At 38.9% G+C, this 16,808-nt stretch overlaps 2 protein-coding genes across 2 annotated transcripts in view; both read left to right on the top strand.

Moving 5' to 3' along the window:
• Positions 1 to 8,606, top strand: part of prkcea (protein kinase C, epsilon a) — a 44,213-nt gene extending 35,607 nt beyond the window's left edge. The window contains exons 9-15 of the mRNA XM_041974369.1: positions 552 to 751; positions 2,029 to 2,202; positions 2,292 to 2,446; positions 2,542 to 2,680; positions 4,137 to 4,325; positions 5,062 to 5,208; positions 6,843 to 8,606. Of these exons, the coding sequence (XP_041830303.1) occupies positions 552 to 751; positions 2,029 to 2,202; positions 2,292 to 2,446; positions 2,542 to 2,680; positions 4,137 to 4,325; positions 5,062 to 5,208; positions 6,843 to 6,992 (1,154 nt within the window). The 3' untranslated portion in view covers positions 6,993 to 8,606. The remainder of the gene's footprint in view (positions 1 to 551; positions 752 to 2,028; positions 2,203 to 2,291; positions 2,447 to 2,541; positions 2,681 to 4,136; positions 4,326 to 5,061; positions 5,209 to 6,842) is intronic.
• A 98-nt stretch (positions 8,607 to 8,704) lies between these two features.
• On the top strand, positions 8,705 to 15,773 carry LOC121632695 (endothelial PAS domain-containing protein 1-like). Its single transcript, XM_041974370.1, has 10 exons — positions 8,705 to 8,751; positions 8,868 to 9,009; positions 9,672 to 9,838; positions 10,552 to 10,793; positions 10,872 to 10,956; positions 11,075 to 11,175; positions 11,256 to 11,419; positions 13,737 to 13,843; positions 13,918 to 14,086; positions 15,669 to 15,773. Exons 2-10 carry the CDS (start codon positions 8,981 to 8,983, stop codon positions 15,730 to 15,732), a joined length of 1,128 nt encoding a protein of 375 aa, XP_041830304.1. The 5' UTR covers positions 8,705 to 8,751; positions 8,868 to 8,980; the 3' UTR covers positions 15,733 to 15,773.
• The last annotated feature ends 1,035 nt before the right edge of the window (positions 15,774 to 16,808 follow it).

The following is a 16,808-nucleotide window of genomic DNA, read 5'->3' as shown; positions in this document are numbered from 1 at the left end:
GTAACCCAACACACAAAACACATACAGACACTTTCCCAAGCTCTTTGAGATGGGTTCTTAAAAGCACGAGATTTAAATGTGTTAATTCAACCAATGAGACAAAGTAATTTGATTTCTTTACAATATTGTGGCTCCTTTGGTAAAATAAGTAGAAAAATGTGTTTTTGTGGACACAAGACTAAAGTTGATTTATCCCACACCGCCCACCACCATTTGGTTGTCACAGTTAGTCATCACGTTATCACACTTTGCAAGCTGAGATATGGAAAGTTAACTTTCTCTTTGTAGAAGTATTTTAGTTTTTATTGAGGCAAACAATGACGGTGCTGATCATGTTATTTAATCGCCCTGCTCTGAGATATCATCACCGAATCCACTCAGCTTCACACAGAGCATGTGATAAGCATTTTTAAAACTTTAAGGTGGAATTAATACCAAATGAGTAATGTTTCTAAAAAAAAAAAAAAAGTCTTTTTGCTTAACAGTGATACATGGGCAGAAAAAGGCAGCCAGCCCGTTTTTACTGATGTGATTTCCGATCACGCCCACAGACTTGGCAGAGTTAGATCGCCTGCAGGACGCGCTGTCGCTTGACCAGCAGGGACCCCAGCACTCCTCCTCCTCTTCCTCCAACTCCACCAACTCCTCGTCGTCCTCCTCCTCAGCGGCCAGGGAGAATGGACAGAGCCAGAGGAGGAGCCTCAAGGACTTCAACTTTATCAAAGTTCTTGGCAAAGGCAGCTTTGGCAAGGTGCGCCAGTGCGGAGGCGTTTGAGGGGGATGCTCATTTGCTTACTGCTTATTATGTTTCTAACTTAAAGGCTTTTTACTAACAGTGGTAACCCTGAATAATCATAGAAGAGCTGCTTCTGTTTTAACTTTTCTGTGCATATGATGTGTCTGCTCACAATGGATTGTTTGTAGTAGCTAACCCACCAAACTGACTTCCCCTCGGCTCCTATGAGGTTTTAGTTGTCCCCATTGCTTGGCCTGTAGATTGGCTCTTTTTACATTATTTTGTCAGTTTTTTATTTATTTTTCTTAAGAGGTTGGAAAAGTTAGGGTAGAGAATTAAATGCAATGAAGGGACCCAGACGGGACTTTCAGCCACTGTACATGAAGAGCATTAATCCGCAGCTTAGCTCTCCAGCAACCTACAGTTTTCTTATTCGGGCAGCAAAACTTCCAACAGCTGTGACGGTAATAGTGATATTATTTCTTTAAAGAGCTTGGAGGGACCAAAAGCATACTTAAAACACTTTGCATATTGGTCTCATTATTGTCATATAGCTAGAAAGAGGCTCAGATATTTAGGTTAATGACATGTTATAGCTTTTGATAATTTAATTAGGAATATGAGGGCTGATATGTTGCCATAGCAACTATATAAAGGTGACGATGCAGTACATTGTTTTTCAGCTTGAAGCTCCATTTTTATGTCTTATACAGGCAAGGTTGCCTTCTAGTGCGGTATCACTAGAAGGTAAAATAATTTAAAACGCTACGGCTCAGATAGTTGTGGTAGTGTTGGTCAGGCTAAAATTGAACCCCATCAGAGCTGAAAACATTTACGTCGGTCTCATCTAAATGTCAGTGGTTTTTTTTTTTTTGCTTGTTTGTTTGTTTTTTTTTTAACAATAATCATTAGGTTTTGTTTTTTCTTTAGCAAGGTTAAATCTGTATTTTTGTACCAAAGACCAAGCAGGTATTATTGAACACTGTCTGAGCGGTCATAGAAACTCAGATTTTTGTTAAAGTCCTGCAGCAAGGAGTTAAATTTAGTCCCTCGTGTGATTTTGAGAAACAACTACAGCTCTAATTAGTGCTAATTAATATTAATGGAAGTGTTTTCCTTGGGTTACCATTTTAGGGCCTTTATAAAATAATCTGTCTGAAGTGTCCCCTATTGTTCATAAGAGGAAATATTCAACTTTCAGCTGAGAAATAATGCAGACTTTATATTAAAAATCTAACTGTAATAAAAAAAAAAAACAAACAAACATGTGATTTCACTGCCCACTTCTCCAGGTGATGTTGGCAGAGCTAAAGGGGACGGAGGAAGTTTACGCCGTCAAAGTTTTGAAGAAGGATGTGATCCTTCAGGACGATGACGTGGACTGCACCATGACAGAGAAGCGCATCCTGGCCCTCGCCCGCCGCCACCCCTACCTCACCCAGCTCTACTGCTGCTTCCAGACACGAGTAAGCCCACAAACACAAGCATTCAGCTGCGATAGTTCATCTCTGTTTTTAATGTCTTGTACATCTTCGATTGTTCCTCCTCTATGCAGGACCGTTTATTCTTTGTAATGGAATATGTGAATGGAGGAGATCTGATGTTCCAGATTCAGCGATCTAGGAAGTTTGATGAGCCTCGCTCTCGTTTTTACGCCGCTGAAGTCACCTCAGCCCTCATGTTCCTGCACCGTAACGGAGTCATATACAGGTAAATACTCCCAAGGCCTCCTTTATATGAATCAAACATTTGTAGGAGGCAGATGGCACTAACTCACCCCTCGTCATCCTCATCTGTGTCTGCAGGGATCTGAAGCTGGATAACATCCTCTTAGACGCAGAAGGCCACTGTAAGTTGGCAGACTTCGGTATGTGCAAAGAAGGCATCATGAATGGGGTGACCACCACTACCTTCTGTGGCACACCTGACTACATCGCTCCTGAGGTGAGCTGCAAACATGTCCTCAAAATTGTTGTATTTATCTCAGCCACAAATTTACTGTGGTGAATTTTAAAAGAATTTTAGAGAAAGCAGTGTTCAGCAGTGTTTTTCCTTGCCCATATTGAGAAAATAAAACTCTTAAGTTGTAGCAGAAATCTTCCAAACTTTGCAAACTGACTTTCCCAAATTAACAATCGCACAAGAAAAACAGTAATGCCAGAGTAAAGAGGATGCCATGACATGTTTTTGATTAGTTAGTGAGGGAGAGATTTAAATAATGGTCTAGATGGCAGGTTAAAACTCCTCTGTATGTAGGGTTGATGCAACCTCGCGGTTAACAGTTAAGTGTCTGGACTTGATAACCATAATGCACCCATAGTGGCCCAGTTTGTTATTAAGAAATTAATAATTTATTCCTGTTTGTTCAAACCATCTAAATGCCATTATTTATAATAATGGGATCAGGACATTATTTATGGGATAACAGTATGCTCACAAAGATACCCTAAAATTCTTCACAAGGACCATTAACTCTTTCATTTGATGCTAGAAAGGAGATGCTTCTTATTGCTGATTTTCTCCATTAAGTCATTGTTGGTCAGACTGGATCACAACTGCTTTATTCCTCCTCTAAATCTCTGTGTTACATCCTGTTTTATGCAGGCATCTCTTTAGTTTTTCTGGTCGCCTGCAAAGGTAGCACTGGTGGATGAAAGAGGTTATTACATAATGTAAAGTAAACTATGGGAATGAGCATGTCCAGAAGTGGCACAGCGTAAATCCATCAACAATAGAGAGAAAAAGTTAGACATATTAGAAAAGAAGTAGGAAAATTGGTTCATTTGCTTCTGAAAGCCTGCATTTTACAGAGGGATGAATCCAGTATTAATCTAGTTAGTTTGTAGACTTGAATATCCATTATGTTAATCTACCACACAATTAAGCAACGCACCACTTGATTACATCATACTGCTGGGAATGTATGCTACTTTCATATGACTGTTGTTGTATTTCTTTATTTAATTTCTAAATAAAGGATTTGTATTTTCTCTCTTGCATTGTAAAGCCTCAGAAGTTCGTATGAGCAAAGCCTTTGTATCCAGCTGTGCCTCAGTATACAAATGTGTGTATGTGTGCAGAAAAACATGGACTAAAAGTGTCAGAAGAAAACTTGTGTGCTGCAGTTAAACTATTCAGGAGGATTTTTTCTTATCTTTGTTTTGCATTTAGAGTTTTTTTGCTTGAACACAATCTGTTGTTCAAGCAGTTTTATGTATTTTCTAAAATGTCTAGAAAATACATTTAATTATTTCTTCCACCTCCACTGCTGATCTAACTGCTTAATCTTTATTTTATACACCTTCTAGTTGGTTTATAATTCAAGATGGTCACATGTTTTAAAGTTACCGCTCAAATAATCTGCCTCCGATGCTGAACTGTGTCATGTTGTTGGATTCAGATTCTGCAGGAGCTGGAGTACGGGGCCTCTGTGGACTGGTGGGCGCTAGGGGTGCTGATGTATGAGATGATGGCCGGACAGCCTCCATTCGAAGCAGATAATGAAGATGACCTGTTTGAGTCGATTCTCCATGATGACGTCCTCTATCCTGTGTGGCTCAGTAAGGAGGCCGTTTCCATCCTTCGAGCGGTACGTGTCATCTCTCTGGTGTGACGAAAAGTTTTAATACTTCTCTCCATTCGACTGGTTGAAAAGCTGTTAAATTCTCCTCATGTCTCATTCCTGATTACTGGAGCCTGAACGGGTGTAAAGCCAAATGAAGAATTGCTTTAATTTCACTTAAATTCGATCTTAGTTACAAAAACATTGGGACTAAAAGAGTTCGGACTAATAATCTTTCAGGAGAAATGCAGCTTCAACTTGGTTACATATAATTTAGCAAAATCTAAAAGAGTTAAATTATACTGTTGAAATGCAGAGGCTTGAAAAGCTCTCTTTTAAGCAAGTTTTAACCTTTTAGATGACTTTTTCATGAAATTACATCCAAAACTTTACTGAAAGAAATGCATTGCTGGTGATGTGAAGGTGTTTTTACATCCAGAGCAGTCAGAGAGGTTTTAAGTAACCACATTACAACAGAAAGTGCTCTAACAGTAGCAAACAGACAACCGAACAGAAGTGGGGCAGCTTTCAGTGACTGTAACACCAGTAATCTTCTGACCTGTTTCATCGCCTCCTGTCTGTCCCGTCCACAGAGCCATTAATGCTTCAGCTCTATTATTAGCACATAAATGTTTTTTTTTTTTTTTCCGCTGTGCTGTTTCTGTCCTCACCATTTTACAGGTGAAACAGCAGTAGTGTATCTTACAGGGGTTGATCTTTTTTAGAGTGTAATTTCAACCAGACTTGTTTGTGTTGTGTGCAGTTCATGACAAAGAACCCAGCCAAGCGTCTGGGCTGCGTGGTGAGCCAGGGCTGCGAGGAGGCCATCAAAACCCATCCCTTCTTCAGGGAGATCGATTGGGTCCTGCTGGAGCAGAGAAAAGTGAAACCACCCTTTAAACCACGCATTGTAAGAAACACACTCCAAAAATAAAAACACCCCTGTGTTGCATGTCTGTGTGCAGGGCTGCATGTCAGAGTCTCGATTTGTTCTTTTTGTCTTGTTCTAACCAGTCATGTAAATACATATATATAACTTCTTAAGAAAACTCACTTTATCTTTCATTCATTTATATGTGCAATTTGTTTGTGCCAAATATCTTTAGAGGACAGCCATGCTAATATTGTGACTAACTAAAATACACTGTAGCATTTCATACAGAGAAGCTTGTGGTAACACAGTTACTTACAGTACTGTACTTTTTCCAGACACTTAAAAGCCAGTTTGCTTTACAAAATGCCGTCATGGTGAGAGCACCTGCATTCTGTGCAGTGTTTAAAAGATTGTTTAACTTTCATTCTATAGCTTAATGAACTAAAGTGCACTTCTGTTCATGCTCTTTATGATTGTGGAGCTCAATACGCCAGACTGCACGCTGAGATGTTCTTTTTCTCTATGCCTGCCACCATGGTTGACTGATAAGCTCAATAAATTGGTCAGAATGATCAGATTTGTTGCAGAGGACAAGAAAAGGAACCTTAACCTATTAAAATGGACCATTAAGGCACAAGATTATAAAAGTGATTGTAACACTGAACTGACTCACTGGGCCTGATGATGCTTCAGCTCTGATTCTTGCTAACTACATTTCTGAGTTAAGTGAATGTACCTTGTATACATTTGAAATTAAAGTTTGCAGTGAAGGCAGCTACACACTATGTCATTCCAGCCATCTTATAAGTTCACTGCAAACCCCACTGTGCAGCACACTTTAGGATTGATGTGTGCAGACTATGACTGTAAAGACCAACACTGGCAGCTGGCTGAAAACGACTTTCTTGTTTGCAACAGTGTGTATTAACACTGTTAAGTTCACTGGTTTGCCACTCAGTTAGAAGATGTGATTTCTTTGCTAGTTCTTTCTCTAGTATGTCTTTCTTGGCATAGTCATGGTATAAGCAGAAGAACACATCATGCAGACAAGATTCCTGCTGCCACAGCTCAACCAGATGTTTCATCCTTGTTTGAATGCCACAAGTGAAGTTTAGCTTGCTTGGCTTCCAATTACACTGTTTAGGTTTGATTTGGCTTTACAATGATCAGCATCACATTACATGCCATCTTTCTATTGGTTGGTAGGAAATGCAAGTCATCACACGACAGGATAATCACCCAAAATGACAAGAAGTGGGGTGACTTACAGTGCATGCAAAAAAATATTAAAGTCAGCTTCAATGCTTTTAGGAAAGGTTAAAAAAAAAAGTGACAGCTTTTATGAATGTACCTACAGTCAGACCCACACAATGAACCCTAAAATACTGAGGCTAGATGTAAGGCGGACATTTCAGATTACATGATCAGTAATTATATAGAATGCAGATTCACTAGTTCTGTTATTAATGAGGCTGCTGCGGATTGAAATTACCAGTAAAACTGTGCAATCTTCACACGTAGTCACGTACAAGCATGCTGTAAGTCTTACTGGTCAGACGGTGTCGCTGCAACATCATTTCTAAAGCTTGATATTGTTGCGAAGTTACTTCCTCTGAGTCATTTCCCTCATGTTTGTGTGTGTTTGTATGTGTGTGTGTGTGCATTTGCAGAAAACCAAGCGAGATGTGAATAACTTTGACCAAGACTTCACCAAGGAGGACCCGGTGCTGACACCCACAGATGAGGCAATCATCCGACAGATCAACCAGGAGGAGTTTAAAGACTTCTCCTACTGTGCCCCTGAGGAGACGCAGACCTAACATACAGACACACACACACACACACACAGATCCAACAACACTAAACCTGGCATGCTCGTATGCAAACATGCTTACGCTCAGTAGAATCATAAATCCATTTACAAACGCACATACACACACTCAGTCACTCCTTTACTTTGAAGCTATTGGTTGTTGTTACTTTTGGATTATTATTTACTTGCATTGTGTTGTTATTGTTGCCTGGGTTTGTTATGAATATGACTATGAAAATAAATATGAATATGCACAGCTGCACATGCTCTCACTCAACTGCACACTTTTAATGCAGATTTACACACAAACACTACAGTCTTCTACATGCTCTCACACACTCACAAGCTCAGACAACCAAACACTCACACCTACATTGCTTCTCTTTCTGGCACCTTCACACATGTGGACTGAGGGTGCTGGGTGCTGAGGCCTGTATATAGCCTGTGTTGAGTGGCTGTATCGTGTTGGTATTGTCTGCTAGTAAAGGAGCGTTGTGGCGCATGGACAAGCACCCTACCTGTGTTATTACTGTCCTTATTGTAGACCAGTTAGGGCCAAATTCCCTTTGTGCAATACCATGACTATCTATATATTTTATGGTTGGTTTGTCAATGTGTTATTTTTGTGTGTTTTCTCTTTGAAATGATTTTTTTTTTCTTTTTGGATTGAAATATTGCTTTCACTGTTGCACACTCTGTCCTCCTGTCCAGTGTATATAAAGTGAATGTTACAGGCTATTGAACTAATTATGTGGAGCAGAGAGTTACAGGCGTTCTGTGTAGCAGTGAGAGGCTCAATGTCCAGATATTTCATCCATCTTTTATTGTCAGAGTCCATGTCAATCCGACCGGTGCGAATGTACTGGCCCTTGAAAGTGTGATTTTTTCTTTTCTTTTTTTTGTCTTTCCTCCTGGTAATGTGTTTTTTTTTGTTTGTTTTTTTTTATTATTATTTTATTTTATTTTATTTTTTTGTCTTCAGCATTTCTGTTTCTATAACTACCACCAGTGTTTTCAGCCTCTACCCCTCTTCTTTTTCTCTCCAAAGCACCAATTCCCCTTTTCCACCTCAAACAGCTGTCTCTTTTTCTCTGCCAAAACACTTCCTTTTCTTTAGCTTTTTTCAAGAATGGCTTTTCTTTCTATGGCTCTCTCTTTTTTATCATTATAATGATTATTATTATTATTATTATTATTATTATTATTATTGTAAAGTGTATCTGGAGGAATCATTTATGTATATTGCTATAACTATACCATTATAGGTCTGTTACAGTCAGTTGATAGGAAATGTGGAGAACCAGCAGCTGAATTACCTCTCATTTCAAACACACATGCTGAACACAACACACAGACTCTCTTCCCTTCGCGACCTTCCCCTGCTCCTCATTGTCTCTCTTACAAATACATGCACACACTGGGAAGGACTGATGTACAGTGATCTCTGAAAACGAGCTGGTTGCTGTCTGTGCAGTAGAGTCGGTGTGTAGTGAAGCTTTGTGCACCCAGGGGTAGGGCTGTTCCTGGTCACACTATCTTACTCTGTGCCAAAATGTAGTGCAACAGCCAGGCTAGTCCTGTCTGGTATGATTCCAATAAAACACTGAGCTGTCTACATCAATTCCTGTGTCTCCTTTTTCTTGTTTTCTTATTTGTTGGATGCTCAAAAGTTTCTGTCAGAGAGGAGAGGGTGGAGTGGAGGGAGGGAGATGTGTGATGCTTTCTCTGGCCAGCTGACCTATTGGTGCAGTCAGATTTGGAAGCCTGTGGGTAATTTGCATGCAGAGGGGAGAGGAGACACTCACTGGAGTCAGCCCAATTCATCTGTTCTGCACTTGCCTTGTGACATTTGGCGCCACTAACTGCCTCTCTGATGAATTAGACAACCTGTGATGGTGTAAATTGAACCAGGGAGATTCCCGCTTGTTCTGTGAACCATCTCGACATTTCTGTGCCAGAACTCCCCATGCTACCCGTTGGAGACTTCAGCAGGGCATGATGACAGCTGACAAGGAAAAAAGAAGGTAAAAATCATTTTAAAGTACAATCCCTTGCAATCTGGTATTACCAGTGCAAATAGAAGGTAGAGGCTTAAAAATAAGTTGAAACTGATACTACAAAAGAAGTGCTACATGCTTCCTTTTTCAGTGAGAAATTTGTTGCAACCCATTTGTATGAGGTCAAAAAGTCACTGTGCTGTCAAGCTGAAACATAAAAAAAATAGAGAAAGCAGTTAAGTCCCCCCCCCCCCCCCCCCCCTTTGCGATACATGTGTTTCTGCAGTTTAATGTCATTTTCAGTATATCCCCAATCCAAATCTTTAAATAATAAAGTGCAGTAACTACATTCTGACAAACCTGGAGCATTCACATAAGGTACTGATTTTTCATAGATGGTTTTAATGCTGTCTTCAAATAAACACACATTTTTAAACCTCTTAAATTTGTGTACATCAGTATTTACGCTAAAAATGACTGACATATTCGACAGTCCAGCTACATTTAATGAATACTGTTACGCTCCTGTCACAAAATTGGATCTATAACGATATCTTTCCATATTTTATCCACTGTACTTACATGTAATAATTTGTGATTTGTTTTAGCTTATTTAACTCTTTTAAAATCCATCTAAATAATGTCAGCACTGATTCTTAATTTTCTACCTGCCCTCTGCTCGCATGCAGAGCCATCAGCCGTGAGGCAGCCAGACGGAGACGGCGAGTGGAGTCTGATGTGTTTGGAGATTTATGTCGCCTCCTGCCGCTGCAGCCCTCCGTCCGAGCTCACCTGGACAAACCCTCAATCATCCGCCTCACCCTGAGCTACATACGCATGCATGCATTGATAAAAGGTACCGGTGCACTTGCTCAAGAAGAAAACAGCACACCTGCACCCATGGCCAAAGATTGTGCATAACCCCTTGGTCTGCAGTTGTTTATACAAACTAATTTATGTCCAGTTTAAGTATCTGTCAAATGATCCAAGGTGTAGAAAAGACAGATCGTGGCTCTTTCAATGTTTTAAGGTGTTCTCGCTATGATGAAAATGTACTATTGTTTTTTTCCTTCAAAAACAATCATGTTTTGTGCTGTAGCCTCTTGACGTTTTCTTTTCAAACTTAAAAAGTTCTAAGGAAAGAAAACGGTTGTGTTTGACGCCCTAAATGGTTTCATTCAGGTGTCAGACACAGGAAGTCTTTTATAACACCTGGGACACAAACACACATAAGTGAGCAGAGATTACATAAATTAACCACATCCTTTGTGCTCTTGTGTTTATAGTTCTCATTTGTATGTATTGTTTCAGATGTAATTGTTTAGTTTTCTTGGGAGCGGTGCTGTTTTAAGCTTATTTGCCTTCTACCTCTCCCATGCACATGTTATTTACATTATATCATACAGCATTTTAAAGGCTGTTCTTTTATTTGTTATTATTTAAAAAAATTATTTTAAAGTACTAAATAAATAATATAAATACTGAACTTTCTAAATGTAGAGAAAAAAATTGTCTATTTTTCTTTACAGTATATTGGAGAAAATCTGACATTTTTTACGTCTGTGTCAGAAACTTCTGTAGATGCAGCAGCCAGGCACACAGCAACATATCTGCAGAGAGTGGGGGGAGGAGAGGAACTGAACTGCAGTGGAGGACAAGGTGAAGAGGAGAAAGAGAAGGAGGAACTCTTGTCATCAAATGAGACAAACATGTACCTGAGGACCCTGGAGGGATTTGTGATGGTCTTGTCCACTGAGGGAGACATGATCTTCCTGTCTGACAATGTCAGCAAGTACATGGGCTTGATGCAGGTGAGCAAACACTCGTGTACGCTTGCAGAAATTATGTTTCAGGATTTAAGTGTTTATTTGCTCTTTGTTTTATGACAGACTGAGTTAATGGGGCACAATATTTTTGAGTATACTCACCCTGGTGATCAAGAGGAGATCCGACATAATCTACGTCTTACTGCAGGTGTGTGTGTTCATGTTCAGGACAATGTGTTTTAAAGATTCTGACTCTTATGTTTATGAGCACCCAAACATTTGAACAGGTTTATACATGCAACTCATTAAATCCCTTGTTTTTTTAGAGGAAGTTTGGTGCAGTCAGAAAAGGGACTTTGTCATAAGGATAAAAAGTGCACTGACACACAGAGGAAGAAGCACCAACCTCAAGTCAGCTACTTGGAAGGTTGCTGAGAAAAACACAACTTGGGAAAGAAACTTTTCTGTTGCCTTTTTATGTTTTAATTCTGAAAACTGTGTCCGCAGGTTCTGCACTGTCAGGGCAGAGCGAAGGTGTGTGTGGCCTCGTCATCGGTTACCTGCCTGCTCCTGACCTGCCGCCCCCTGCCCCTCTCACACACACTCCTGAGTGCACACACATTCACAAGCCAGCACAGCATGGACATGAGGTTCACATACTGCGACCAAAGGTGCATATGCAAGCAATCTACATCTTGTTTCATAATTAACCATATGGTATTAATGCTTTATTTGTACTGGTGAAAATGCTAAAATTTGTAATAGAAAGTAAAACAGAGGACAAAAACTTTTGGACATGGAAAAAGACATAATTAAATTAAAGTAGTGCCTTGCATTTACAACATAGCATCTTCATACACCAGTTTATCTATCTTTTTATATTTCTGAACATTGTATTAAAAAAAGATGGACAAATAAATTGATCATGCAATCTCTGAAATGAAGATCAAAATCAATCACGTGGTTTCCAATAGAAGTCATTTTCTGTAGAAGAAGCTGTATGGACATAATGACATTGCACAAGATTTATTAACTGTGTAAATGTTTTTGGCCTCAGTCACAATTTTTATACATCCTATTTTGCAGAGCATAATCTTTGTTTCGCAAATAGTTTAGTTTTGAGCAAAATAAACAAAATGCAGTACTTACATGGTAAATGGTCTGTATTTATATAGTGCTTTTACCCAAAGCGCTTTACAATATACGTCACATTCACCCATTCACACACTGATGGCGGAAGCTGCCATGCAAGGCGCTCAATCACGACCCATCAGGAGCAATTTTTACATTGATTAACAAGCTGCTGCTCAGTCGGCATACAATTTATTTATTTATTTATTTATTTCAGTTCTTATTGAGAATAAACACTCTCTTATAAGCTTCAATTTCGAAGGAGGTAAGGCTTTAATTATGAACTTGAGGTTTCGAAAGAGGAGGCCACAGACCAATGGCCCTACATTCCCTCCACTTTTACCACTCTGTCTGCCTGTATAGTCTCTGAAAGCCATGTAGAGAGGTGTTTAAGTCCTGCAGCCACGTCTCCTTGTAACACACAATACTGCATTCCGAATATCCCTGTTGTGTCCTCATCAGTACTTCAAGTTTGTCTGTGTTATTCTCCAGTGATCTGGCATTACCCCATTCCACCATTTTGCTCAATCAGCTGCTTCCATGTGTAAATAAATTTCCCCTTTCTTTGATAGATGTTGATAAGTGCAAAAACTACTAGTAGAAATCGATTAAGCATCACAGCATCCAGAGCAGTATAGCAAAATTTTGAGGCGGGGAAAAAAACACTTTTAACAAAAATATGTGTTTTTTTTTTTTTGTTCGTTTTTAGAAAATATTGCACACAAAGAAAGACATAATGAGAACCCCTGAGAGAGACTGCTAATAGTGTGGCACCATCTATGAAAACAATAACTGACATCTGGATTTGTATTTGCTGTTTTCACTTAATTAATTAAACTATTTTAACGAATAATTAAATTATTAAGTGCAAAAATAGAAAAAGAAATGCAATTACAGGTTAATGCAAAGTTTTCCCATTTATAATTCTCATGTAATTATGATATGCAAAAACATTTCATAAGCTGTTCTGCACTAAAACATCCATCCATCCATCCATCCATCCATCCATCCATCCATCCATCCATCCATCCATCCAGCCATCCATCCATCCATCCATCCATCCATCCAGCCAGCCATCCATCCATCCATCCATCCATCCATCCATCCAGCCAGCCAGCCATCCATCCATCCATCCATCCATCCATCCATCCATCCATCCATCCATCCATCCAGCCAGCCAGCCAGCCAGCCAGCCAGCCAGCCAGCCAGCCAGCCAGCCAGCCAGCCATTTTCAGTACCCCAGGACGGGGTGTTGTAGCCCATCCCAGCTGCTATCAGATGTGAAGCAGGGAACATCTTGAGCAGGTTGCCATTTAACACATGTATTAAAGAAAATTATTTAGATACTTTTAAATATGCAAATAACAAATGCTGAATCTACCTTCTGTGGTTTCATAGTTAACTAAGTCAGTAATAACTCTGTGTGATGTCGGGCAGTCAATACTATATATTTAGAAATTAAAACCTCTGCACAGCATCCTCTACCACGCTTTTTGTGTGCACCCACGTGTTATTCAAACTGAAACTCCAAGGTTTCCAAACCCACTAATATCTGTCCGTTAACGGTTTATATAAAGTGTGAATAAAACAATGCATGAACCTTTAAGAATTTTGCTAAACAAAATAAGAAAACTGGACTTAACTGTGTTACTTTTACATGACAAAGATTTAGAGAAAATCACTCAACTATGACTGCTGCTTTTTATCTTCCTCTTTTTTTTAAAGTCCTGTCACCAGTCCAGTGAAGCATACATGTCTTTTGGGTGTCTGCTTCTCCATTTATCAAAACACAGAAAATAGCAGGACACTTGTTCAGTGCTTAAATGATTCTTCTTCTGTGTGTTTGTGTTTCTGCAGGGTTACATCTCTTTTAGGTTACAGGCCTGAGGAGTTGCTGGGCCGTTCCATCTATGACCTCTGCCACACTCTGGATACAAACTGTTTGAACAAAAATCATGTAAACCGTAAGCGCTAATGGATGCACACTCATTCACACTCATACAGTACACACCTGTGATAATGTCATCTGTCTCTGCAGTGTGTTTGAAGAGCCAGTCAGTCAGCGGCCACTACAGGATGCTGGTGAGAGGTGGAGGTTACGTCTGGGTGGAGAGTCACAGTGCCGTCATCCCCACAGCACGACCCTCCAGGTCCAGACCCAGTGCCGACCAGCCCCTCAGCATCCTTTGTGTTACCTATGTCCTCAGGTGTGTGCATTTCATTCAAATGTTGTAACAGAAGCTTTTTTCTTCTTGTAAACCTTCACCGATACAACAGATGTCACAAAAATGGTTTATTTTTTTATTTTTAGTACTGTATATGTACTAGTTGTAGGGTTCTGATTCAGTTTAATTGAGTTGATTGAACTAATTTGATATAAACAAATAAACAGAAAATACAATTAATACTATTACACAAAATTAATCTAATTCAGTTTACTTGAGAAGGATCAGCTTTGTTTAAGAGTTCAGTTTAGTCAATACAAAATCAGTTCAACTAGGCCAATAAAACTGAATCAAATCCAGCCTCAGTAAATCATTTGAATCAACCCTGATACATAAAGTCATCTTAACCCACATATACGAAGCTGAAATAACCAAATTGCTGGGAGAAAGCCATTTGATCTTGCAGAAATTTAAACAGCTTTTAAACATACATTTGTTAGAGTCACAAGAATACATGTAGTTTGTTGTCCACCTATGATCAGCCCCACTGATGGTAATGTTTTTTTTTGTTTTTCCAGACAAAATATTTCTGAAACTGTTACTGATGACAGCTTACGACACTTAGGCCAAGAATATACTTGCTTTTTGTCGTTGGAAAACATTGGATTCCACCTAATGTTTGTTATTTAACTGCCGTCATCGGCACTTTTCCCCTCATGATGTGTCATCTTTTACGGCTTCTTATGCGTATTACTTTAAAGATAATGTTTTGAAAGTATTTTAAACCTGATTTGCTTCATTCTTTCAACATGATTTCACCAAGTAAATATTGATTTGATCAATTGTACACATATATGACATAATTTAATCATGTATATCTTCAAAACATGAAATTTAATTATAGTAAGTACATGTTAGACTTTAATGAATGTATCAAGTTCAATTTTTAAAATTTTTTTAAGGTGGAAGTATAGAAAAAATAACTATCATTCAATATTCCCTGAAAGGAATAATTATTTATTTGTAAATTCTTTTACTTTCCCTCTACCACCATTATGTTGACATTTGTGGTTTTCAGTGAAATATCACAATTACTACAAGATTAAATTTGATAAATTAGTATATTTCATAATGACATTAGCTAAATCTAATAAAGGCTAGTTTGCAGCTTCTACACTTTTTATTTAATCATAGTTGTAAACAGGTTTTGTTCGGTGGGGAGGAAAACACGTAACCCTCTTAACACACCAAAAGTGCCAGATTTCCTCCAGCCCATAAAGATCTTTGCATTTCTGCTCTTCCAGATTTAAATTATCCATAAATTCTCTTTGAAAAGACGGTGTTTAGCGCTGTCCGAGAGTATGAGAATACCCATCAGAAATTATTGTAAACACAACTGAATTTAGAAATTGGTTGAGGCTCTGCTTTAATAATTGTTGGAAGTATTTATGCACTTGATATACAAGAGCATGCAAAAGCAGCGATAAGGTTCTTTTAAAACTGCTAGAAATGAACAATACAAAGCCTGTAAAGGAAGCAGATTTTAGCTGTTTTTAGTGCATTCTTGTTTAAAGATGGTTAATATAGTGAATATTTAATGTTGTCTGCATGTGTGTATGTGCAGTGGAGTGGAGGAGGCATCTCTCCAGCTCTCTTTGGACCAGACTATCCACAGATACTTGAACTGAAAGCGGAGTTTGAGGAGGAATCTACAGAACCCGACCAAAGAACAGCCATCTGCTCTTCCTCTCACTTTGAATTCTTGTAATTTTGCTCAATTATACTTTTATTAAATCTGAACTTTCTCTGTAAAACTGGCTTGGTGTTGAGTGTTTTGACCCACCTGTGAATGCTTGGACAACAGATCAGAGACCTGTTGTAATATTAGTTTAGTGAGATTTCAGGTTGATACAGCAGCTTTCCTCTTTTCAGTTTTGTCACACAGTTGCATTGCAGCGTGACTTCTGTCTTCCAAAGAGAAAACTGGAAGCTTTTTCAACTGTCTATCAACTGTGGTTGCCAGACAGTTGATGGGGTGCAGTGACAGATGAAATATGTTGACAAAAGCAAGCTGTATGACTTTTTCATGACCTCTCTGGGTTTTCCTTCTCGGGCCACCTGACATGTGGGGTATATAAAGGGAGCGTACTGAGAGATGTGCACTGTGCTGATGAGGAGATGTGAGTCGACGCAAGTCAAAGCCACAGCTTCCTGAATACAGACAGTCAATAGGAAAGTTCTCGTGGGAACTTTGTCAACTTTTTACCTTTCGGCCTCTAAATGCACACAGACGCACATGCAGCGTTTCAAGTTTCAGTTCAACTGAAAATTTATATTAATGACAAAAACAATAAGAAAAAAAAAATCTGACTGTTGAAGCAGTCGGCCTGTAACAAGTTCAAGCCTCATAAAAAGTCAAAGCACTTTCACTCGACTAGATTATAAATGATGTAAATAAATATTTCCACATGGTTTCTATAACTATACAAAGTGGGAAGTGCAATGCACTGAGCACCAAATTTATTACACTTCATACTTAAATTTCTTCCTATTTTCATTTCGTAACGGGAGCATCCACCTTTTAATTGATAAAACGATAATGCATGTAAATGAAAACATGACAGCATTAACCATTTTTATTTATTCTAAATGTTTTGAACTTCTAATGTTAACCAGTGGGATGAGAGCTGAATGGTGGAATAATTGCTGAAATTGTTTTCGATGCGTCTCCATCTCTTGGATTCTGCATGTTCATTAATTAATC

This window comes from Melanotaenia boesemani, chromosome 21, assembly GCF_017639745.1.
Source record: "Melanotaenia boesemani isolate fMelBoe1 chromosome 21, fMelBoe1.pri, whole genome shotgun sequence".
Taxonomy (NCBI): domain Eukaryota; kingdom Metazoa; phylum Chordata; class Actinopteri; order Atheriniformes; family Melanotaeniidae; genus Melanotaenia; species Melanotaenia boesemani.
Note: the sequence above shows the minus strand (reverse complement) of the source record. Positions and strands in the feature narration are given on the sequence as shown.